The sequence below is a fragment of the Triturus cristatus genome, chromosome 8 (assembly GCF_964204655.1).
Source record: "Triturus cristatus chromosome 8, aTriCri1.1, whole genome shotgun sequence".
NCBI lineage: Eukaryota > Metazoa > Chordata > Amphibia > Caudata > Salamandridae > Triturus > Triturus cristatus.
The window spans coordinates 1,116,546,255-1,116,571,745 of NC_140591.1; the positions used below are offsets into that span (position 1 = coordinate 1,116,546,255).

Genomic DNA, 25,491 nt, shown 5'->3' on the forward strand with positions numbered 1-25,491 from the left:
GCAAAATCAAGCGTTTGAGTTCAAGCATGGAGTTATCAGTGGACATTTCTTTAACCCATTCACTCTCAGTGATGGCCTGAGTTTCAAACACGTTCAACACATCTTGTATGGAAGCTACAACTCATTCCGCTTCCTTAGCTCAAACGGATGATTTATCAACACCCTCCCATTCAGGAGAAAGTCATGACAAGCAATCACCCTGAACGTTTTTCCAACCTTGTATGTACTCAACTTTGTAGCAATACTCTTGTAAGCAAGAGGATACCCTAGCTAGCCTTGCAGAACATTTGCTAGTTTGCCCTGGCAACAACACCTTAATTAAGATTTTGTGATCAGATCTTAATTTGAACTTCGATCCCCATAAGTAGATTCTGAAATACTCACAAATCCCTAAGCTGCAGCTAAGGTTTTGCGTTCAATGACCGGGTAATTCCTTTCAGAATTAGTCAGTGTCCTGGATGCGAATGCCACAGTTCTTTCACATCCCTATGAGCTTGAGTAAGTATGGCACCAAGACCTGTGGCACTGGCATAACAGTGAGAATGGATTCAAGCTTAGTATCAAAAGGGGTAAGTATACCTGCCTCACAAATGTTTCTCTTGAAGTCATCAAAACATGCTTGTTGTTGAGATTCCCACATAAAAGTAGCTTCTTTTTTTAAAAGTAATCGGAGAATTTCAGTTTTGGCAGAAAAGTCTTTCACAAATTTAGAGTAGTACTCAATAAGACCTAGAAAAGATCTCAACTTGTTTTTGTCAGAATGTGCAGGGGCTAGATTGATGACTTTCAATAAGTTCTGTTTAGGTCTTACACCTTCAGCAGGGATCTCATAACCAAGTTAATCAACTTTGTCTACAGGAAATTTACATTTCTCTTGTCGGAGAGTTAAACCAGATTCTTTGATCTTAAGCAATGCCTCTCTGAGAGTGCGATTGTGTTTATCAATGGCGTCTCCAAATATGAGGATATCATCTTGAAAATAAACAATGTTATCAACACGTTTGAAAAGTACACTTATCATGCGTTGAAAAACGCTTGCAGCAGAACAAAGTTCAAAAGGCATTCTTGTGCACTGAAAAATGCCATCCAAAGTGACAAATGCTGTGAGGGGTTTGGAGTGTTCATGAAGTTCAATCTGATGGTAGGCGTTTTTTTAGGTCAAGTTTAGAGAAAAACTTCCCACCACTAAAAGCTAGGACCAACCTCTTGATGTTAGGTAAAGGATAGATGTCAACAGTGAGCGTAGAACTTATAGCGATTCATGACGATGTTAATTTCTTTGGCAAACCTAATTTCCAAACGTTTTTTAGCTTCAGCATAAATATCTTCAATTGAATCACCATTAGGTAGGGTGATAGTAGGTAAGTATTTAAATATGCGTTGACCCTCCTTGCCCGAGTTGTTCAATAAAAGTGCTTTTTTCCTTGAAGCGCTGAACTCTGTGCCATCCAAAGCTTCTAAATAGTTTTCAAAGATGGGCAACCAATCACCCCATTCAATAGCAAGTGGACCAGGACAAGATAAAAAGATGGGAGGAGAGATAATTGCTCCTGAAGATGGCATTGTAAGGAGACCAAAAGAACACTGACTATAAAGAGGGTAGCTGTGAAAGGTATGTTAAAATAATAGATACACTGATGCAGGTATAAGTTAATAAATGAAAGTACTCAAAGTGTAAGAGACACAGTATGTGAATCACTGTAGAAAAGATGCACAGTTGTATGGAGAGTGTAAATCACAAGTTGCAGTCACTGTTCTGTTAAAGTGCACAAACTGAATAAAACTGGAGAGACTTACTGGTTCGATGGTGAAGTAAAGAAGCTAGCTGCACACTAAAATGTAATCCAGTGGACGATGACTCACCGGTGATCACACGTTGTTCGTTTACTGAAGTAAACGAAGTTCATTACTTGTAAAAAAAACTAGAGGATAAAAATGAATGTAAGCCTTTGTGTGTGAAAAGACACACATTCAAGATGGCCCCCGACGTTGTTAGACCTGATTTTGAAGGTGGGTGGAGCTTGTTTTATTGACAAAGTGATGCAATGACGCTCTAAGACGGCCGCTGACGTCGTCTTGCACTTGCGGAGGAAGTCAAGCACAATGACGTGTGAAGCACTGTGATGTAATGCGCATGCAGAGTCTCGAGCGCAATGTTGCGAGCAAGCTCCAACTGCCCAAAGGCTCACGCGCACAGCCAAAACCACCTTACCTCGTCGAGCTCTTTAAAAATAGCAAGCGGGGACTCACCCAAGATCCGTTTCTTGGATAGGTGGGAAATTCACACGAATGTGGAATGCGGAAGCAACTTCAAACCGAGTGCCAACTTCAAGCAACTTCGGACAGTGCAGGACTTCCGGGTCCGAAACCACTTCTCACCGCAGGCGTGCTGGAAAAGTCGTCGCCAAATCTTGAAAGCTGAAAGAAGACTCTTGAAGGCGAGGTAAGTATGTGGAAGGCTTTATTGAGTAGAAGAGTAGCCTGCGGTAAAGATGTGGCTCATCCAAAGCCAGCCTGTAACCAACTGACACTCAGAGAACTCCCACAACAGTAAGTGGAATGTGGAACGCACTTGGCACAGTGCTACACTCCACGTACATTAAAAGTAGTAGTTACAACACTTGGCAACTCTGAAAATTGGACAGGAACGTCTACACGTGCTACAGAATGCCGACAACCTGGTGATTCTCGACCACACCAGAGTAGGCCTGCAAAGAGGTTTGAACGCACTAAACATCTTCAACCAGGAAAATGAGCTTGTGGCCAATCCCTGCAAAACGAAGGTCATGGTGTTTGTGAAATATTCGAAGAAAGTGTGCTCACAGTGGAGACAGGGCAGCAATAACATAGCAAAAGAAAGAGCATACCACTATCTAGGAGCGTGGTTAAACGATAAAGGAAAGGCAAACACTTGCACCTGGCAAAGACGCAAACCAAAATACAAGCCACCATCTACGCACTGTGCAAGCTACAAGACAAATTACAAAGCCCTACCACGGAACCTATAAGGAGAATGACAAAATTTAAACTGCTCGCTGTTGCTGAGTATGTATCACATGCATTCCCAGGCAAGATGGAAAAGATCATGGAAAAAGCCCAGTGTCAGTGCTATAAAAGGCTTTTTGGGCTTCCCAAATATACATTTTGAATAAGGCCTATAACCCATAGCAAAGATCCAGGAAGAGAAACCAATGTTACTCCATACGGTCAATAAAATAAAGCCAAATTAACCCAGAACATTATCAGGGACTGCATGTCTTTGGATCGTATGCACAAGATTTCGTGGCTTTCCAAGATGAGAAAGTCAGTGCAAATTATCAGTGCCAACGACATGCATTTGTGGGAGTTCCCTGAGGATATAGCACAGTTAACCAAATCAATGATGAAGCAATTAGTTGAGGAACAAAGTGGGGTAGTTTCCAATTCTGGGGAGGAGACCCGACTGACGGTTGCACTTTATTTAACCCATTTTACCCACCAGGGATTTCAGAACTATCTTTGTTGGGTGGATTACTCGTACCATCGATTTTTTAACAAGACCTCTTGGTCGCATTTCCTACAGGCACCAAGTGGGCACATAAAGACACTAAATGCCCCTGCGATAATGGGACACCTCAATCTACGTTACACGTAACCATTTCCTGCAAGTTCTATCTTGAAGGCAGGTATATGTACCTAAGGCTCCTCTTCCAAAATGAAGGCTTATTTACCTACAAAACAGCTTATCGATATTTGGTTCAAATGAACAATGTAAAGATCTGTTTTGCTACAGCGTCCTTCCTAGCTTATGCATGTAAAACAAGGAAAACACTTAAGATCACTTAACATATGGGGGTAGTATTGACTATAAACACATGCGATTACAGTAGCCTCTTGGTGCTAATGTAAGGATGTCTAGGGGCTAGTGCAGTCTGAGGGGACGGACAGGGCGTTCTATGGTGAAAAGCCAGGGCTTGACAGCTTTGTGGAAGGCAAATTGTGCTTAATGCCTTAAAGGGATAGAAAGAGGAAGCTCCAAGGTGGGTCGAAGGGTCCCTGGGCTTGCAGGTGTAGGGGGACATTTGGTGGAGGAGTAGGTGAAGGGTTTGTTCTGTAACTTAGGTTTAGTTCACTTTATGGCATATCAAGCCTGGGCTAAATGTCAAACAACTAATATTTATTCGGAAACCCCGAGCAAACATTAATATGTATGAACTGGGATGAAAGGCTTCACAATGTTACCCATGCACCCATGGACGGCATTTGGAGGCAGTCAGGGGTCGCTGCATTGACCTCTAGCTTGCTCCCTCCTACTCCTGGCGATTCCTTTGCAAACCCTGTCCTCAGAGGAGGCAAACGTTTTGCCCCTCTCTGTGGCCAGGGATCGCAAAGGACGTGCCAGGAGTAGCAGGTAGCTAGCTAAAGGTCGCAACTGCGACCCCTGACTACTCCAAATGATGTCCATGCATGGCCCTGCTTTTAGAGTTACTTGTGAACAAATACTTTAGTATGAAAATGGCGGTTCTAAGATCAACCACAACCTCTATCGCTAACATGTTGTGTTCCCTGCCATTACCCTGTTTGGAGACGATACAGGCTTTTCCACCAGAGGAGTCGCTAGAGGATTCATCTTGGGCTCCACATGTAGGTGAGGCTCATGTCTTTCCTGCCTCCTCTCAAAGGAGGTATATACTCCCCAGTCTGAGTTGTTGGGCCTTTCGGTTTGTAAGGTTGCACTAACCGGTAGTGTGCATCTGCTCAATTTCCTGCAGCTCAGTGAACATTGGTTGGACTGAAGATCTCGGATAACCCTGTTCTTGAAGGTACAATCCACTATGTAGCCAGAATGCTGTCCACTTCCTCCTGGCTAGGGCTAAGCCTACAGGACTGCAGAAGGTCCTCTTGACCGCCCAGATACTGTTGATCAGTGTGTTTAGACATTGAAGCCTCTAGCCAATTCAGACAAATCTTCAGCACGTTTGAGCTGAAGCCATTCTAGCACTCACCATGAGACAGGTGTGGGCTGTGGAGGACATTATTTTAAACTGATCCAATCCATCCTACCTTAGCCTCCCTCTCCCTGCTCGCTGAATACATTCCTGCATCAAGATACATGGTTTACTGAATTGCTTAAATATTCCCCTCATCTCGGCAATGATACTTCTTGAAGAATTCTAAATTGCCCCGCTTCTGCAAAAATATTGCAGAATGCACTTTTTTCAATACATAAGGTTGTACTTTTTTTTTTTTTAACAAAAGGATGACATACAGGTCTGTTCAGAAACAGAGAGGTGTAACAAATCTCTTTCTTAGCCTAGTTTCTTAATCAAGTAATGAAAAATGTACCAGAGTTTTATGCAAAGATGAATATTGCCACCCCCTTTTGAAAATTATCTCTTGGTGGTTATCGAAAGGGTAAACCAGAAGCTATGTTCTCGAATAAAAAACTAGCGTTCACAGTTGGCCCACAAGTGTCAAACTAGGCCATATTTTCAAGATATTGATATAGGATATATTTACAAAAAATAAATCTAAATAGGAAACATTTACATGATCAGTGGAAATCCCACAAGTCTGGAATGACTACAACCCTTGTCAACCAACACAGAACATAACTTGTGTAAAGAACATTAATTGGGTAATCTGTATCAAGAGTCTGTGTAGATTAAATGACCGAAGAATTAGACCCGGAAAAGCTATCAAAATATTAAAATCCCCTATCAAATGTACCTTTGAGCTAGTATAGTTGCGTATTCGATTGCCACTTACATTTTGCTTGCATGGTCATCAAGAAACTACATGGCTGCACAAAACCTTTCCCTCCAATGTCATCAAAAACTGAAGGTGAAACCCTAATATCATTAAAACTCAAAGGGGACTGGCTGAAAGCATTTCAATGCAATTTTTACTTGTATATACTGTACCAAAAGGTCAATATTGACAAATGACCGTTCAAGACATGGACATAACTACTGAATAGCTGGAGTACACAAATAACAATGTAAATTGCCCGGTCATTGAAAAATCTATATTTGAATAACTTTCAAAGATATCAAAAAAAGCATGCATACCGATGAGCATTTCATGTCCCCAGTACATCATAGTTTGAAATCGCTTTGTTTACTTTAGCTGAAAAAATAATTACAATTTTATTTCAAGAACTATCTCTCAAATGCCCAGCTATGACAAATACCTTTCACTTTTTGGTGAGTGAGGTAGCTTTTTGTATGATACATATTACAACGTATACCCAGACAATTACCAACAAAACACTAGGACTGTTCTCCCATTGTACTCCTACAAGGAGTGAGTGCAAGAGATGGGGTAATGGTAGGCCAATTCCCGCCAGTCAGGTTAATCAAAGGAAACTATGTATTTCTGGCTGCAAAGAAAGTGGGTCTTAGGTAGAGAATCCCCTTTGTACAGTAAATCAATGAGGGTGGAATTAGGACCTCACCTGTCACGATAGATTCCACTATCCTGTTATTTTTTTCACCTTCCAGTAGTTTCTGGTAGTATCCTGGGTTGAGATCCAGCTGTTCCTGGGCTCCGCTGACTATCATCCAGATCAGAGAGCGATGCTCGTTGGGAATACCTTTCCTAATATATCGCTTCACTATAAACAGAAAAAATAAATGTACATCAATTTCATACTCCTACAAACCAACAATAACTATTGAAAACTAATTAGGTGGTGTCAAAATCGTCAGAAAAATACTTCGCTATCAACATTCAAAGCTCAATTACCCAACGTTAGAACAAACTCACATCTATTTAGGAACATGATTTCGGACATCATCTAGGTATATATATACAAAATCAACATAAATGCCCCCTTTCTCCGTAGGATGAAGATTAGGGCAACAGTTCTAATCATCTAAGCAGAACTTGGAAAGTTTCAACTCCTTTTTTCTTACTATTTAGTCTGATTTGGCAAAACAGGCCAATTAAATGTATTCACCAAAAGAGTGGACGAACAGACAGACACATTGATATCTTGCGTACTCTGCAATCAAACATACCAGAGACAAAATATTTACAAACTAGGGACAGTAAGATCAACCTAGTTCTTCAAGCCATACTAAGTCATTCAGGTTATATCTATGTGACCTACAATGATGGACAGACTGTTCCTATTGCATACCTGTCTCACTTGTATTCTCTGGCTGAAGCACATTTTGCTTCAGTTGAAAAAGTTCTTGCAGCTGTGGGAATAGCTATTTTGAAGGAGTGTCCCTTGGCACAGGGAAAAATAAGGATTGCGGTTTCTTCTGTACCGGCACTAGAGGCAGGCACCAAGGCAAGTATTTCTAATGCTTGCGCCCTACACCACAAGTGGGTGCAGTGACCCTCTTCTTTAAGTGCTGTGGATGCAATGTTTCAGTATGATCCCACTCTTTGTACACATGTTCCTCCAAGTCCAAAAACCTTACTCATTGAGCCTTATCAGAGCATATTCTACACAGATCGCTCTTCTTAACCAGCGGTAAGATCAAAATATAAGTACTCTGCAGCCTGCGTGGCAGTGGTGTAGAGAAAGATTGTGTATTTGGTCCACAGCGCACCCGCAAGAAAGCACGGCTCAACTTGCAGAACTAAATGCCCTATTACCTGCATTACAGAAGGCTAATTCATCAGTTCCCACACAAAGTGTTGGATTTATCTTTCTATGTGTAAGGGTACAATGTTGACTTGCAACACTGGCGCTTTAATGGATTTAAGAATTAATAAGGAAAACCTATTAGGAATAAACTTCTCTGGGAAAGGGAAACCTATTAGGAATAAACTGCTCTGGGAAAGGATAGTGGTCTTAAGAGATAAGCTTCCATTGGTCAACGTGATGGATTTCATGCCAAAGGGAAATGTGCAATTGATTTAGCTACCAAAGCAGCAATCCAGACTGTTAGATTAGCAGCTTTGACCAGATTTGAGAGGAAGATCAACACAGATATTTTAATAGACATACATACCACCAAGGCAGAAAGCTTCCTGTATGCTTTCCTCTTAAATACTCCTATACCATTAATTCAGAAAACACTCCTGTAGTCGTTCTATCAGGGGTGGCAGACTAGATCATCCCTAACAATCTCTCCAGATTAGATTTAATCAGGGAAGCACATGGGGAATTGGCCTCTGCACATGCTGGAGTTTGGGCAACCATAGCAATGCTCCTGCAACGCTACTGATTGCCTTGTTTATATAAACAGACTGTTAGACCTGTCAGCCCTTTGGCAGTTCCCTCCTCATTTTTATTATTTTTGTCCCTTTCCCCCTTCTCCTTTTTTCTGTCTACCAAACTTTTTGGGGTACTGATGTAGAGGTTCTGGGCGCCTCTTCCTCATTATATGAGGGAAAGGCGCAAGGTGCTCCTCTGAGGAAACTAGATGAGGGAGGTGAGATTCATAAAATGGTGGCTCCAACTGTCACCTCAGCACCTGGGCCATGACTGCCATGAGAGGTTCCGGAATCTTCTGGGCCCCTCTGGCAAGTCAGGCCCAAGGTGATAAATAGAGGTGACAGGAGGGCGGCCATTTTAGAGTAGAAGGGCACTGCGTGGTGATCAAGAGTAAGGCGCCTGTGTGAGGAGGTGGTTGTACTTGAAAGGGAACGGACAGGTCCAAGGGTCTGCACAGATTCCTAAACCTAGTGACATCACCCCTAACCTTGTGACCGGTCCCTGAACGCAGTCAGTGGGCTGGTGGAACAGCGCAATACTAGGATTTTCAAAAGTGGCCAGAACTCCTGAAGGGGGACAAGGAATACTGTCTGAGACCGACTCATCCCGCGTGCCTTCCTAGCAGGAGAGGAAGAATTAGACTGGCCCTGGTGATTACCCCCCCCCTTATCCCTAAATGAGGAGAAGCTGACTGTGGTCCGTAGCTATGAGGACTGTGTCTTTCTGTGCCACCTGAACCGGAGAATTCCTAGCAGCGTCTAGTGCCGCCCCAAGACCCCCCACACCCCCGTTATATTCCCTCGAAGAGGTCCTACCTGAAATGGACCCTGCCGTCACTCCGTGATCGGTAGCGTGGCCAGGGGCCCTCTGAGGTAGATCCGCGGTGCCCCAAGAGCTTGAAGGGTGAGGGGCTGGGAGCCAGCGACGTTGCCAATCCTCTGAGGAGAAGTCGCTTCAGGAAGAAGGAGGGGGGGGCGTGTCCGGCCCGGAGGCCGCCGTCCTCCGATCACGTGGGAAGGGGCCAAAGCGCCGCCCTTCGTTGCCGGAAGGAGAGGGAGACTGCGCCCCGTCCTGTCCCTAGAGGCGGGGATCACGCAACGTCCCGGTCCCCGATTTGAGTCCTCAGCAGCTGTCTGTCCAAAAGACCGTAGCGGAGAAAGGCACAGAACCGGACAGGGGGCGGGAAAGAGCCCGATTGAGGATTATCTTCCCAGAAGGGGATCTCCCATAAGTTATTCCTTGGGGGTGGGGATCGGTGGGAGTTCCCATGTCCTCGCCCTCCCTAAGGAGGGGAACACCTCGCCGACGAAGAAGTCCGTCTCTCACGAAGTGAGGGGGAATTGGTTCCAGTTCTGATGGGACCACTGGAGCAGAGGACACCGGGACTGTACCGTAAGCGGGGTATTGGAGAGGCAGGGGGGGAAGGGGGAAAGAGAGTCCAGGGAAACACACAACTGAGCTTAGTAGGTGTCCTTTTTAGTGTCTGAGAAGCCGAGACCCGGAGTAGACAAATACAGACATCTACACGATTGAAGCCTATGTACTGTTGCAATTAAATGAAATGTTGAGATAGCTGTTAACCTCTAGATGTCTAGATGCCGGGGTTGTGACAATGACTACCCTGAAATGCATACGTAATTTATGATAAAATAAGTTGTGCTTTATACAGTCTAGAGAGCATCCGCTAAGACCAGTAGTAGAGTGTATTACCCCCTTATCCCCGAGTGTAGGAGTTGCAGAATTGGAGTCAGCAATAAGGACCCGGAAGAATAGTTAAAGGGGTCATGTCAGAAGAACCTTGCAGAGACTGTGCAACCAACTGGTGTATAGAGAAATGTGATGTCAGGGTGAGCGCGTAGATGGGGAATCAAAGTGGTCCCCCAGAGGCATAGAGTTGGGTTGGAATCACCGGGGAGGGGGGTAGGAAAAGGGCTACAGTGGGGTAACAAATGTGAAACTAGATGGTCAAAACAAATGTAATTAAATGCTCCATTTTGAGATATGAACATGTATAACCACAGCTAAAGAAAAAGAGGATAAAGACGACTGGTAAACTTTAACATTAAACGGTGTAGCGTTGTTTTTGAGTGGTGCTGCGCTAGATTGTGCGCTGGGTAGGATGCAAGCATGAGAGGCCAAATGGAGATGTAAGCCTGTTGACCTGAGCCAAGCTACCCCTAGGACAAAGGTCCAACAAATTGGTGCTCAGCGGTGGGATCCTTATTCAGTGCTTGCATCCGCTTAGTAGCAGTTTTGCGCGCATCACCACCTACACTGGATTGTTTTGACTGGAGTTTTCCCCAGATTGTTTTCCTAATTGGAGGTTTTTAAAATTGTCCTGTGTATATTTCCTTTCTTGGGAAAGTCTTCCAGAGTAAAGTTCTTGTTGACTGTGTTGGGGTCCCATCTGGTAGGATGAAATTTGAATTGGGTAGGCTGGAGGAATATACGGTGGCCCAATTGAAGGAATTCTGCCAGGAGAGGGAGGTATTCTTTAAGCAGGGGGCGAAGAAAGCAGAGCTCCAAGCAAGCTTAAGAGCCTGGGTTATGGCCCACCCTAGCGGGAAACGGGAGGAAGAACCAGGACTAGACCTCCTAGAAGAACCGGAAGTCCTTTTTCCCCCTGGGAGCGGTAATATGGACGTTGGGTCCAGGGCCCCATCAAGAGTGGGAAGTAGCGCCTCGGGGGGAGCCTGTCCTCTGCCGATCTAGTCGACAGGAGGGAGGAGAGGCAGTTTAGAATGGACCTGGCCCGGTTGGAAAAGGTGAGGGAGGAGAGGAGGTTCCTCCATGAGCTCCACTTAAAGGAGTTAGAGCTCAAAGCCCTTCAACTTGGAACCCCCAGCAGTCCTAATGGTGGCAGCATACCAAGAGAAATCCCGAGAGAGTCCAGGCCTTACCTGCCCAAAGATGTAGTCGCCAGCTATGGTGTCGGGGATGACATCGTAAAATGGCTGGCTGCCTATGAGGTCTCTCTAAGAGCCCATGGGGTCCCCGAAGCCCAGTGGGGGGGTGGCCTATATAGGTATATGCCTCCGGTGGGGAGGGATGCCTTGTTAGCACTAGAACAGCAAGACCAGACCACGTACCCCATCATGAAGGTAGCCCTAGTGAGGAAATTTGGGCTGACTCCTGAAAAATTCAGGCAGAGGTTCCGGGGCAGTCAGAAGTTGGCCACCCAGAATTGGGTGGACTTCTTGGACTATGCCAAGAAGGCCTTAGAGGGCTGGGTGCAGGGCAGTGAAGTCAAGGACTATGAGGGACTGTATAATTTAATTTTAAAGGAGCACCTCCTCGAGAAAAGTTTTCCGGAGCTGCGTCAGCACCTGGTGGACAGCAAGCTAACTAATCCCAGGAAGCTTGCAGAGGAGGCGGATATCTGGGCAAGTACCAGGGTATCTTCGAAAGGGACTGGAGGGAATTTCCAAGGGGCTGGACAGGGCGCCCCCCAGAAGAAAGAGGGGGGGGACAAAAAGAGGGACTTCTCTAAAGGCCCCCAAAAGAGTTCACCAGGGAAGGGAGTAGGATTCCCTCCTAAGGTTGGCCCCCACAAACCCCCTTATCTTGACCGTGGTCAGCAGCCTCGGGTTGTCCGATGGTATGAGTGTGGTGAGGTGGGGCACTATAAGGGGGATGCCAAGTGTCCCAAGAGACCACACCCTCCCATTGGAGGAAAGACCCCTGGGGTGGCGAGTGTAGTGCTCAGGGAGGAGTTGCCCCTAGATAAGGGAGGTGAGTGGGCAGGGCTAACCTTAGTGTCCTTAGGGGATTGTGAGATGGTTCCTAAGACCCAGGTGCCCTCGAATACTACTAAGTACAGGCAATGGGTCACCATCAATGCCCAGAGGGTGGAGGCTCTGAGGGACACAGGAGCCAGCATGACTATGGTAAGGAGTCAGCTGGTGTCCCCAGAGCAGGTGGTTCCCAATGTAGTCCACCCGGTTGTGATGGCTGACAACCGAGAGGGTCACTATCCGGTGGCCCAGATTCCCTTTGAGTGCGGAGGGGTTGCAGGTCCTCTACGAGTTGCGATAAGCCCTGCCATGCCGGTCGACTGCCTGTTGGGGAACGACCTTGAACACTCGGCGTGGAAGGAGGTTGAGTTCAGGGCCCACATGGAAATGTTGGGGACCCCTGAGTGGACGTGTGCCAACACTCGGTCTGAGACTGCCCGAAGAGGGGATTCACAGAGGTTGGAGCCTGGGACAAAGGCCCAGCCGGCTGCCGGAAAGGGTAAACGGGGACGAGGAAAGCCTGCCCTGGCATCTGACCCTCCAATGGTGGATGGGGCAACTGAAGTGGTCCCGGAGTCTACGGAGGGGGATGTAACTTCCCTGGAGGGCTTACCGACCCCTGCAGATTGGCAGGTGGAGGGAGGACCTACTAGGGAAGAGTTTTGTCGGGCCCAGAAGGAGTGCCCTACCCTTGAGGGCTTACGGCGGCAGGCCGAAGCCCAGGCAGCGGGTAACGATTCGGGGAACTTCCACATATACTGGGAAGATGGTCTCCTTTATAGCGAACCCAAGGCTCCGGTGCATGGTTCATCCCGGGCCTTGGTGGTTCCCCAGCGTTACCGAGCCTTCCTATTGGGACTGGCTCACGAAATACCCTTGGCAGGACACTTGGGACAAGATAAGACCTTTGCTCGACTTGTCCCTCATTTCTAATGGCCTCAGATGAGGGTTACGTCCGATACTTTTTGTAGGATGTGTGTAACCTGCCAAGCTAGTGGGAAAACAGGGGTGAAGCTGAAGGCTCCCCTGGAACCACTGCCGGTCGTTGGTACCCCCTTTGAAAGGGTGGGCATCGACATTGTCGGGCCATTGGATCCACCAACGTCTGCCGGTCACAGGTTTATCCTGGTTCTGGTGGATCATGCCACACGGTACCCAGAGGCTATCCCTCTGAGGACCATTACTGCACCTGCGGTGGCACGGGCCCTTATGGGAATTTTTACCCGGATGGGATTCCCCAAGGAAGTGGTGTCGGACAGAGGTACCAACTTCATGTCGGCCTACATGCGGGCTATGTGGAAAGAGTGTGGAGTTACTTACCGGTTCTCCACTCCTTATCACCCCCAGACTAATGGTCTGGTGGAAAGGTTTAACAAAACCTTAAAGGGCATGATCCGGAGTCTGCCGAGAGCCTGCGGAGGAAATGGGACGTCCTCCTACCTTGTTTGCTGTTTTCTTACAGGGAGGTACCACAGAAGGGAGTGGGCTTCAGCCCCTTCGAGCTGTTGTACGGGCACCCTGTGCGTGGACCCCTCAGCCTGGTGAAGGATGGATGGGAAAAGACTCCCAGAAAACTTCCCCCGGATGTGGTGAGCTACATGCTGGTATTTCGTAGCCAAATGGCTAGGTTGTGGAAGCAAGCTTCTGAAAACCTAGAAGCCAGCCAAACGGTCATGAAGGAATGGTATGACCGAAACGCTCACCCGCTGGAGCTGGAGCCTGGCCAGAAGGTGTGGGTGATGGAGCCTGGAGAGCTTAGCGCCCTCCAGGATCGCTGGTCGGGCCCCTTTGAAGTGGTTGAGAAGAAGGGCAAGGTTACCTATGTGGTAGATCTTAAGACCCCCAGGCAGCCCCATCGGGTGCTCCATGTCAACCGCCTCAAGCCTCACCAAGAGAGACCCGAGGTCACGTTAATGATGGTGACTGATGGGTCAGAGGAAGAGGAAAGTGAACCTCTTCACGATCTGTTTGCATCCCAAGAGAAGGATGGGTCGGTGGAGGGAGTGATCCTTTCACCGTCCCTAACTCCTGAACAACGGAAGGACTGTCGCCAGGTACTGGAGCAGTTTGCGACCTTGTTCTCACTTATCCCGGGGAGGACTCATCTGTGTACCCATGATGTGGACACAGGGGACAGCCCACCTGTGAAGTCCAAGTCCTACCGACTGTCGGATAAAGTGAAGGCTAGCATCCATGGAGAAGTTACCAAGATGCTAGAGCTAGGAGTGATTGAGCCTTCAAGTAGTCCCTGGTCCAGTCCGGTGGTACTGGTACCCAAAGCTGCCCCACCGGGCACAACCCCAGAACTCCGGTTCTGTGTGGATTACAGGGGACTGAATTCGGTGACAAAGACAGATGCTCATCCTATCCCGAGGGCGGATGAGCTCATTGACCGGTTGGGAGCTGCCCAATATCTCAGTACCTTTGACCTTACATCCGGGTACTGGCAGATTTCCCTGACGGATGGAGCCAAGGAAAGGTCAGCCTTCTCCACACCCGAGGGTCACTACTAGTTCTGTGTGATGCCCTTTGGGCTCAAGAACGCCCCTGCTACGTTCCAGCGATTGGTGAACCAGGTCCTCTCTGGAATGGAAGCCTTTTCAGTTGCATACCTGGATGACATCGCTGTCTTCAGCCGCAGCTGGGAGGACCATCTGTGTCACCTCCAGGCCGTTCTTCAGGCTTTGCAGCAGGCAGGTCTGACGATCAAAGCCAGTAAGTGCCAGATCGGGCAGGGGTCGGTAGTGTACCTCGGTCACTTGGTGGGTCGGGGTAAGGTGCAACCCCTCCAGGCCAAGATCGAAACCATCATGGCCTGGGAGCCCCCCAAGACTCAGACAGAGGTCCGCGCCTTCTTGGGCCTCACTGGTTACTACAGACGCTTTGTCAAGGGATACGGTACCATCGTGGCCCCCTTGACTGAGCTCACTTCTAAAAAGCACCCTCGACGGGTAATCTGGACCGAGGGATGTCAACAAGCCTTTGACACCTTGAAAAAGGCCATGTGTGCGGCACCTGTTCTCAGGGCCCCTGACTTCGCCAAGGATTTCATCGTCCAGACAGATGCGTCGGAGCACGGTATAGGGGCAGTGCTGTCGCAACTTAATGACGAGGGTCTAGACCAACCGGAGGTTTTCCTGTCTAGGAGACTACTCCCCCGGGAACAGAGGTGGAGTGCAATTGAGAGGGAGGCTTTTGCGGTGGTGTGGGCTCTGAAGAAGCTGCGGCCATACCTGTTTGGCTCGCACTTCCTGGTTCAGACCGACCACCGGCCCCTCAGGTGGCTGATGCAAATGAGGGGCGAGAATCCCAAGCTATTGAGGTGGTCCATTTCCCTACAGGGAATGGACTTTAGGGTGGAACATCGCCCAGGAGTGGACCACGCCAATGCTGACGGTCTATCCAGGTATTTCCGCCTTAGTGAAGAGGACTCCCAAGGGGTTGGGTAGCTCTCCCCACTTTCAGCTGGGGGGGAAGCGTGTTAGACCTGTCAGCCCTTTGGCAGTTCCCTCCTCATTTTTATTATTTTTGTCCCTTTCCCCCTTCTTTTTTCTCTCTACCAAACTTTTTGGGGTACTGATGTAGAGGTTCTGGGCGCCTCTTCCTCATTATATGAGGGAAAGGCGCAAGGTGCTCCTCTGAGGAAACTAGATGAGGGAGGTGAGATTCATAAAATGGTGGCTCCAACTGTCACCTCAGCACCTGGGCCATGACTGCCATGAGAGGTTCCGGAATCTTCTGGGCCCCTCTGGCAAGTCAGGCCCAAGGTGATAAATAGAGGTGACAGGAGGGCGGCCATTTTAGAGTAGAAGGGCACTGCGTGGTGATCAGGAGTAAGGCGCCTGTGTGAGGAGGTGGTTGTACTTGAAAGGGAACGGACAGGTCCAAGGGTCTGCACAGATTCCTAATCCTAGTGACATCACCCCTAAGCTTGTGACCGGTCCCTGAACGCAGTCAGTGGGCTGGTGGAACAGCGCAATACTAGGATTTTCAAAAGTGGCCAGAACTCTTGAAGGGGGACAAGGAATACTGTCTGAGACCGACTCATCCCGCGTACCTTCCTGGCAGGAGAGGAAGAATTAGACTGGCCCTGGTGATTACCCCCCCCCCCCCCTTATCCCTAAGTGAGGAGAAGCTGACTGCGGTCCGTAGCTATGAGGACTGTGTCTTTCTGTGCCACCTGAACCGGAGAATTCCTAGCAGCGTCTAGTGCCGCCCCAAGACCCCCCACACCCCCGTTATATTCCCTCGAAGAGGTCCTACCTGAAATGGACCCTGCCGCCACTCCGTGATCGGTAGCGTGGCCGGGGGCCCTCTGAGGTAGATCCGCGGTGCCCCAAGAGCTTGAAGGGTGAGGGGCTGGGAGCCAGCGACGTTGCCAATCCTCTGAGGAGAAGTCCCTTCAGGAAGAAGGAGGGGGGGCGTGTCCGGCCCGGAGGCCGCCGTCCTCCGATCACGTGGGAAGGGGCAGAAGCGCCGCCCTTCGTTGCCGGAAGGAGAGGGAGACTGCGCCCCGTCCTGTCCCTAGAGGCGGGGATCGCGCAACGTCCCGGTCCCCGATTTGAGTCCTCAGCAGCTGTCTGTCCAAAAGACCGTAGCGGAGAGAGGCACAGAACCGGACAGGGGGCGGGAAAGAGCCCGATTGAGGATTATCTTCCCAGAAGGGGATCTCCCATAAGTTATTCCTTGGGGGTGGGGATCGGTGGGAGTTCCCAGGTCCTCGCCCTCCCTAAGGAGGGGAACACCTCGCTGACGAAGAAGTCCGTCTCTCACGAAGTGAGGGGGAATTGGTTCCAGTTCTGACGGGACCACTGGAGCAGAGGACACCGGGACTGTACCGTAAGCGGGGTATTGGAGAGGCAGGGGGGAAGGGGGAAAGAGAGTCCAGGGAAACACACAACTGAGCTTAGTAGGTGTCCTTTTTAGTGTCTGAGAAGCCGAGACCCGGAGTAGACAAATACAGACATCTACACGATTGAAGCCTATGTACTGTTGCAATGAAATGAAATGTTGAGATAGCTGTTAACCTCTAGATGTCTAGATGCCGGGGTTGTGACAATGGCTACCCTGAAATGCATACGTAATTTATGATAAAATAAGTTGTGCTTTATACAGTCTAGAGTGGTCAAAAACAACAGGGCTATACCCAAATCACCCTATGATACCTGGGTATAAGGGACAATATATATATATAGAAAAGGGAGTATCACGGAAAAAATATACATACAATTATTCATAGAAAGAGCACATTTAATTACCCTTTCAAAAATATCAAATAATCGAGATAGAATATATCTGGCATCATTTACAGTATATCACAAGGAAACAGGCGTTTATACAAAGAAAGATACAGACACATATATCACATACCATCAATACAATATATAACAACAAACAATTAACCCAAACAAAAACATTTTTTTGAGAGTGTCCCCTTACGAGGTATCAGGCGGACCACTCAGAGGTAGTCAAACTAAACAGTGGGGAACACAAGAAATGAGGGCAAATATAACCCGAACTTTGTTACATGTGTACCAGCGACAGTCTGTAAATCACTGAAACTCAAGTGACTCCTCCATTCAATATCTGTCGACGTGACCACGTTTCAGCCAAAGTAAACTTCAGGCCTCTTCAGGACAGGGGTTAAATGGCAACTAAAACAATAAAGGGGGGTTCACCATTAAAATATTTACAAGGATCTGGAACTAGACATCTACACGATTGAAGCCTATGTACTGTTGCAATTAAATGAAATGTTGAGATAGCTGTTAACCTCTAGATGTCTAGATGCCGGGGTTGTGACAATGACTACCCTGAAATGCATACGTAATTTATGATAAAATAAGTTGTGCTTTATACAGTCTAGAGAGCATCCGCTAAGACCAGTAGTAGAGTGTATTACCCCCTTATCCCTGAGTGTAGGAGTTGCAGAATTGGAGTCAGCAATAAGGACCCGGAAGAATAGTTAAAGGGGTCATGTCAGAAGAACCTTGCAGAGACTGTGCAACCAACTGGTGTATAGAGAAATGTGATGTCAGGGTGAGCGCGTAGATGGGGAATCAAAGTGGTCCCCCAGAGGCATAGAGTTGGGTTGGAATCACCGGGGAGGGGGGTAGGAAAAGGGCTACAGTGGGGTAACAAATGTGAAACTAGATGGTCAAAACAAATGTAATGAAATGCTCCATTTTGAGATATGAACATGTATAACCACAGCTAAAGAAAAAGAGGATAAAGACGACTGGTAAACTTTAACATTAAACGGTGTAGCGTTGTTTTTGAGTGGTGCTGCGCTAGATTGTGCGCTGGGTAGGATGCAAGCATGAGAGGCCAAATGGAGATGTAAGCCTGTTGACCTGAGCCAAGCTACCCCTAGGACAAAGGTCCAAGACAGACTATTTCAGGAAATGTAACATCTGTCAACAGATCAAACCATATAACGTTAAGAGCCCCCTCCCATCTCCTCTCACAGTCTCCAACATCCTGTTCAGGGTAATTTATTTGGACCTTAGTGGCCCAATAAATTCTGTAAAGCAATATAACTGTATATTGGTAGCTATTGATCAATGTTCCCGATTTCTGTGGGTGTGGCCACAAAGAAATACGAATGCTTCAGCAGTCATAACAGATTTGCAGTATGTGGTAGCGATTAGAGCAATACATTCATTTCACTCAGATAATGGTCCTGCATTAGTCTCTAAGGCTGTCATGGATGCCATGCCTGTAATGGGAGATAGTCTGCAATTCAGCAACCTTTTTAGAGCAGAATCCAGTTGGTTAGTTGAGCGTGCTAATGGCAAGATTAAACAAGGCTTGACAGCTAGGCTACTAAATTCAGGTCTTAATTAGTATCATAATCTGTATGGAGTCTAGATAGCATTATTGACTTGCCTAGAGGTTTCTTAGGGTAACAAACTCCATACGAGGATCTCTTTGGAGTTCCAATGTGCCTGGCCTAGATAACCTTTGGAAACTGACAGATGAAGAAACTTTTGGCCTGGAAAAGCATTTGAATGTCTCACAGTGCATCCACGAGGTCGGAGACACGCTGTCTAATCTGAACAATTCTGAAGCCGCCATCAGCGCAGAGAAGGTTGTAACCATTGCTCACGGGTGACTCCCTAAAATAGGGGATGTCATTTGTGAACAAAGCAAGGTTCTGAACCATCCTACATAACAACTGTCCTTCTGCCTTTTTTTGCCTGGTTCAAGGAAAAAGAGACAGGTGTCCAATAACCATGTATAAAAGCACTATGGGGCCGATTCTGTACAGAAGACCATGCAGACACTAGGAAGGATTCTGAGTAAAACCTCTCAGCCTCTCCCTACTTTGAAGAAATACCCCTTAATGAGAGCAGTAACATCACTAGCTTGAGTTCCCAGCAGGGATATCTGAGCACACCGTTTCTCCAATGTTACACAGAGCAATGAAATTTACCAACAAATCTAATAATGCCATCACTATAGTTGCCAATGTTTCAAACAAGTCCACAATTATGAATGCCACTTGAGTCTACATCAATCTAAATTATGCCTTTCCAAAAAACAACTATTTATGAGAATGTGTCTGAACTTTGCACAGAGGACTTTTCATCATGCGCCAAAGTCACACTACACCATAAACTGCTTCTCGCTTATCACTGGTTTCATGACGGATGCTTAATTCCCCTTGGGCCTATGTTTGGCCCACTCTAGGAGCGTTTTTACTCATCATATGGCTATCAACATTGATCACCATTCTACTGCTACTGAACGGACACAAGTTTCCAGTAAGAACTATTGCACAAACTGTGGTTTATGAACTACAGCCGCATCTGTCACCCCACAGAGCTCGAAAAAATATCTACCCTACAAACATCACAGCTTATCATATGCCTGAGAGTATAGGTTGGGAAAAGTTTCCTTCTTAAATAATGGGACCTACTGAGACTTGAAATTACCATACATTTTGAAAGTTTCAATGAATAATATTGTCATTCTTGGTTCGGTTTCAGATGACTGGGATACAGAGACTGCAAAACAAATAACGTCTGATTTAGAGGCATATGCTACTTTAAACAACGAAGATCCTTATTTGAATTAAGTCACTTATAAAGAAATGGATTACTATCATCACTATGTACACTATTACATATTTAGAACTAACTCTCGTAGAGAACTATACAATTACATACGAGAGCACTATGAAGGTCCGCTTCCTAATCATCATCCAGATTTCTTGCATAAATGTGCTTATTTCAAGAGTTATTGCAGGTCTATTTTTCAAAACATCTACGACGGCTCCTCATGAATCTAATCACCACTAACAAGTTGATGTATTCCAATATATTCAGTTAGACCCTGGCCATCTAAGTCTATGACTACTGGAAAGTTAATGTTGATGAGAAAAGTATTTAGGGAACAACATTTTGGCAGATTCAAGACACAGAAACCATATTTCAAGCATGCATTGTACCTAAAGAAATTATTTTCTTGACCAAAACCATCAAGCTGTCTGGGAGTTTGAAAAACCTTCAATACCAAAAGGTAATTTAACTCTGTTTAATAATTGGCAATCACAAATTAATGTTTCTGACTTTGATGTAAATGAAATGATCTCAAATGAAACTTATAATTCCACCCAGTTCCCAGCTGAAGGTTTAGCCTTGTGATTCCAATTGTTGCATGTCGATTTCTTCCAACACCCCTGGACCTAGACCACATTGACATGATTCACTATATAATACACCAACACCTGTAGTAGTTACCACATACAGTGTGGCCAAACTGTGCCAATACTATTTAGCACATTCCCCCAGATGTGAAAGAACACTTATCCACAATCAAAGAAAACATGCATTATTTTTACATCATTCTAGGACCACATCCCACTCAAAATAAACAGTTTATTACGACAGGAACATATGACATTTATAATGAATGAAACAAATGCTCAGAAACGAAGATGCTGCAGAAAGTATTAGTCACATAAATGGGGAAAATCTGCACACAGTTTTCAAGGTTATTGACAGTGGCATGCATACACTCTCTAAGAGAGAGTTCTCATTTAACCACACCCTCTACTTAGCATTAGATCTCCTCAAAGGACACTTGAGAATTATACAACACAACCAGGCTCTGTTAAGATCTATTATACAACTAAACTGGACTTTACAAACACTCAGATCAAGTTTTGCCCCCTGGCAACTTCTAAACAAAACAGCTATTTTTAAGCCTTATAATTTGACCTGAACACAAAAACAATGGTGAAAAAGAAATCCACATACACTCTGCTACGTATCGAGCAAAAAGAATCATTTCAAGTTACTGACCATCCACCTGGCTAATACGTGGTATCATTTCTCTACCGATTACAACTTTTCATTTTGACAACTGCTAGAAATACAAGGCTTTAGACTGGTACAAAACAATACACAATTCACATCTGTTCCATTTGTGGAAGTTTCCTTTTTCTTACATGTGCTTGAATGAAGATGACCCTGAGTTTAGTAGAACATCCAGCTTTAGAAATCCGTTAGGCCACTCCCTTCTATGTGATACCATTTCCTTGCATGGAATGAGTAGTGTTTTATCAGTCACTCCTACTACATCCATCCCCACACACCATGAACTACTGTACAATAGCTGCTATTTAGTGCTAGCTATTGTTACTTGTTGTGTCTTGAAAATAGGCCAAATATATTTGATTACGGTTTCTTAACCCCTTCAGCGCGGCGCGGATTACCGCGCTGTGCTGAAGGTTCGTTGCGCGGGCGGGGCCTTGACGGAGCGGTTCCGTCATCCGCACAGCGCGACCGATGCGCATGACGTAACCGCTCCGTCATGCGCATCGAAAGGGTTAAACAATAGTGTTGTGGAAGGACCTTGTACCCACCACCTCAACATGTAATCAAAAGCATCCCTTAGCCTAGTATTGATACGAGAGGCATACGTTTGATGAAATTAGAAAATTAGTTGTACAATTACTACAAAAAGAAGTCCCATTAACTTCTGTGGCAGAAATGTACAACCTGCATACAGCCACAACTGCTTTGGAGATTCAGAGGCTGTTACAGAGCAATACCCTACTCACTTTACTTTCTTTTGTCCTGGTTTAGGGAGGACCTGGCCTGACAGTTCAGGCTGGATTGTTACCATTGGAGCAGGGTAAAAACTGATTTACACACGGCTGGGACCCAACTGAAGTGGCATGGTGTGCATAATAACGATGGACTGGGATGTGGCCCGAGTAATTACCAGTGACTGAGATTAATTCAAGCATTCCATCTATCACTTTTTGATGCTTTGTGTAGCAATGCATTCCAGCAGAATGTAATTTTGTTATGCTCCATTTCTTTTTAACTGTGATTGTAGTCTTTTCATGTTCTCCTTGTTTTCTTCAGCCTGACCTGTTGTTTTGATGCTTTTTTCTACAGAGTTTGGCAAATCCTTTAGAGGCTCATTGAGGTCTTTTTAGTTTCTGTTGAAAAGTTCTAGCTGGTTATTAAGCTGGGGCCTTGATATACGGAAGGGTCATTGAATATGCAAAAGTCCTCTGACCTCGTCACGAGGTTTAGACTTTAGCGGAGTTTGGTCTAGTTGGTCCATCAACTCTTCTAGACTTCTGTCCGAATGGGTATTTTTCTTCATTTTGTGGTTAGGACTAAAAGTGGGGGTATCCTCTGCTGCGGACAAATTTTTACAAAAAGTTTAGTATTGATGGTATAGTATTTATGCTGTGTAGCTTGTTTTTCCTCTTTGTTTCTCTCAGCACCAGCCAACCAATTGCAGTGCAACTCCTTCGTGAACAGAAATCAACACAATGCGTTTTGCACAAACAAAATAAATCTTGTCTGCCAAGCTAAGTAAAAGAAAAAAGCTAAAAAAATTAAATAAATCAATCTCAGAAATCAATAGTGAAAGGACCAGTAACTATGCAGCACTGGTCATCCCCACATTCACACCAAGGCAGATTCCCGTCCAGCGGCAATCCACCCCCGATTAGTGTGTTTACTCCTGTGAACTGCAGAATAAACATACACCAATACGAAGTTAAATGCATTCAACAAAAGATAAGATTCTTATTAATTCAAAAATCCCTATCTTGGGTGTCTATGTGGTGCCTCCAGGGCCGGCGCTAGTCATGGGCAGTGTGGGCAGCTGCCCAGGGCCTCGCGCTCAGCTTAAAAACAGGGGGCCCCCGCTTTACTCTGAAATGCCACACTTTCACAGTTATCTCACCTGCTCCTCCGGGGCCCCCTGCCCCACACAATCACATTACAAAAGTGAGGTGTCATGACCTTGCTGGTCAGGGCGTGGTTGCATTCCAGGGGGTGCAGTGGGGGGAAGAGATAAACATAATGGGACCAGCACAGCAGCCATCAATTATGTTGGTTCACAGTGTCAGGGGCGGGGCAGCGCCTCTGTAAAGTACCGGCCATTCCTTTTCTGCATTTTGTCTCTAAGTGACAAAAGGCCCCTTTGTTTCCAGGACCAGCGGGACACAGGTAAGGAGGGGTGGGCGGGGGGTGGAGTGAGCAGCCAGATCAACTGGCTTTTATTAACCTTTGTATCACCCATAGCAAAGATTTTTATGATGGTAATGTGCATTTAAAATGTATGTAGAACTGTCATGGTAGGGCAGTGTTTTGTGAAATGCCTCCTTACTGCTTCGAGGCCATGGGGAGAGGGGTCCCCCTTCCCTGGGCCTCTGAGCACTGGAGCAAGCTGCAAGGTCCAGGTGTGGGGTCCCCCTTCCCTGGGCCTTGTAGCCATTACTCCCTCTTCCTTTATTTGTTACCCTATTAAATGGATCCAAAAAAGAAAAACCCTTTGGCTGGAATGCCCGTCTTTTTCGGACATTTTTCACTGCAAAAGTGCAGCCTTGGGACGGAGAGAAATAAAAAATTCTAAATTTGAAAAAATAACTAATAAAGCCAGACAAAGTGGGTAGAAAAGGGGCCAGATTGATTTTATTCACACCCAAACACATTAGCGCCACTTTACAGAGTTTGCCAGTGAAGCCCTACTTCTGTTTTCTTGTCTTTCTCTGAACAGCATTGTTTTCCCCTGGTGGGGAAGTGCACCCGTTCCTGGATGTACTACAATACCTGCTTGAAGGGTGGATTTGAAAACAAAATGCATACCGCTGCTCTGTATTCACAAATGTGGTCTTTTTAAACCATGCTGCCTACGTTTTGTAAGAATATAAGCAATGGGCATTGAAACGGGTCCCTTCCAGTCCAGTAGTAATATCCTTAACCCTCATGCAAAAGCACTCACTGATTTCTGATTAATAAGTGCAAAAGCGTTAAGATAACCAATTTTTTCCTTCTTACATTTCACATGTGTTACTTAAGCTTGTATTCCCTAAGAGTGTTTGCTTTTTCCAGGATGTTTTTAGGCAGCATATTGCTCTTGTCTTGTGAATAATTTGAATTGAGTCGTGTCCAGGAGTTTATAGCGGGGCACAATTGGGTTGTAGTTGACGGCAATGCGAGTTTCCGTCATTGGGGCAGTATGGTGTTCAGTATGTGGCACAATACACATGGCTGCCCACTTTGGACCCGGGGAACCAGGTTCAGCCTTCATGGCCAGCCTACTGGACCACTCTCCTGAGGGAGCACATTCCCATGCTAGACCTTAGAAGGCCCGCATGACCTTAAAAGCCCTGATTTTATACACCAGCAGGTGGACATTAGCAGTGGCAAGTGTGGGTTAACCTTGAAGGTCTGTCCAGCACAACCCCTATTGAAGTTCACTTCTAGTCTTTTGGGCAGGCATACGAAGCAACACATATTAGAGCAACAGTAACTCTGTTTATTATGTTTTTAAAAGCACTTGCTGCCTCCTTCCTGGTCTCCAGCAATTTTTGGCAACAATAAAAATGTCATGATAACTCTGGTGATTAATGTTCTTCCTTGAGAGATATGGGGTTTTGTCTAGTGGAATTTCTGACTGGTGGAAAGGTAGCGCAGAGGGTTAATGTGCCTGCTGCAATGAACAGGTACCATGCAGGTCACAAAGTGCACATAATGTAAATAGGTCAGTGGGTTACTGCTTTTGTCAGAGATAAATTTGTTACTGGCAATTTTTAAGTCTAAATCCTAACATAGAACAGTGAGCTATTAACTTTCATCTAAGACCTGCGTGCAAACTGCAAGGTAAAAATTAGAGCAGTATTGTTTTTTCCCCCAGTCTTTGGTTATCCTAATGTTGCCAAAAGGGTTCATTTGGATAGAACTCAATTCTGGTTAATAAAGAGAACCTCCAACCATCATATTATGTTCTAAAGTCAGAGTTTGTGTTTCTCCAGACCAATCACTATTAAACTATACTGCCTACTAGTATGATTGTCATCTGACTTCAACACCTTGTAGTCCTTTGTCTTATGTAACATTTCCTATACAGTGATTTACACATGTATTTTTGATTTTTTAATTCTGTACAATCTTTATTTGTTTGTAATGGTGTCTTGCAATTTTGTATTATTTGTGTTGTGTTTTTGCACTTAACATAATTCTGGCGATCAAAGAGCCCACACACAAAAAAGATTGCCCTACGAATCTTAGCTTGTGCGTGCGGGATACTAGTGAGAGTATTTACGTTAAAACAAATTACTAAGTA

The 25,491-nt window shown here is 45.9% G+C and overlaps 1 protein-coding gene across 1 annotated transcript in view; it reads right to left on the reverse strand.

The window, feature by feature from the left end:
- GRTP1 (growth hormone regulated TBC protein 1) overlaps window positions 1-25,491 on the reverse strand; it is a 691,802-nt gene that overhangs the window by 551,717 nt on the left and 114,594 nt on the right. The window contains exon 3 of the mRNA XM_085622700.1: window positions 6,437-6,595. Coding sequence (XP_085478826.1) covers window positions 6,437-6,595 — 159 coding nt within the window. The remainder of the gene's footprint in view (window positions 1-6,436; window positions 6,596-25,491) is intronic.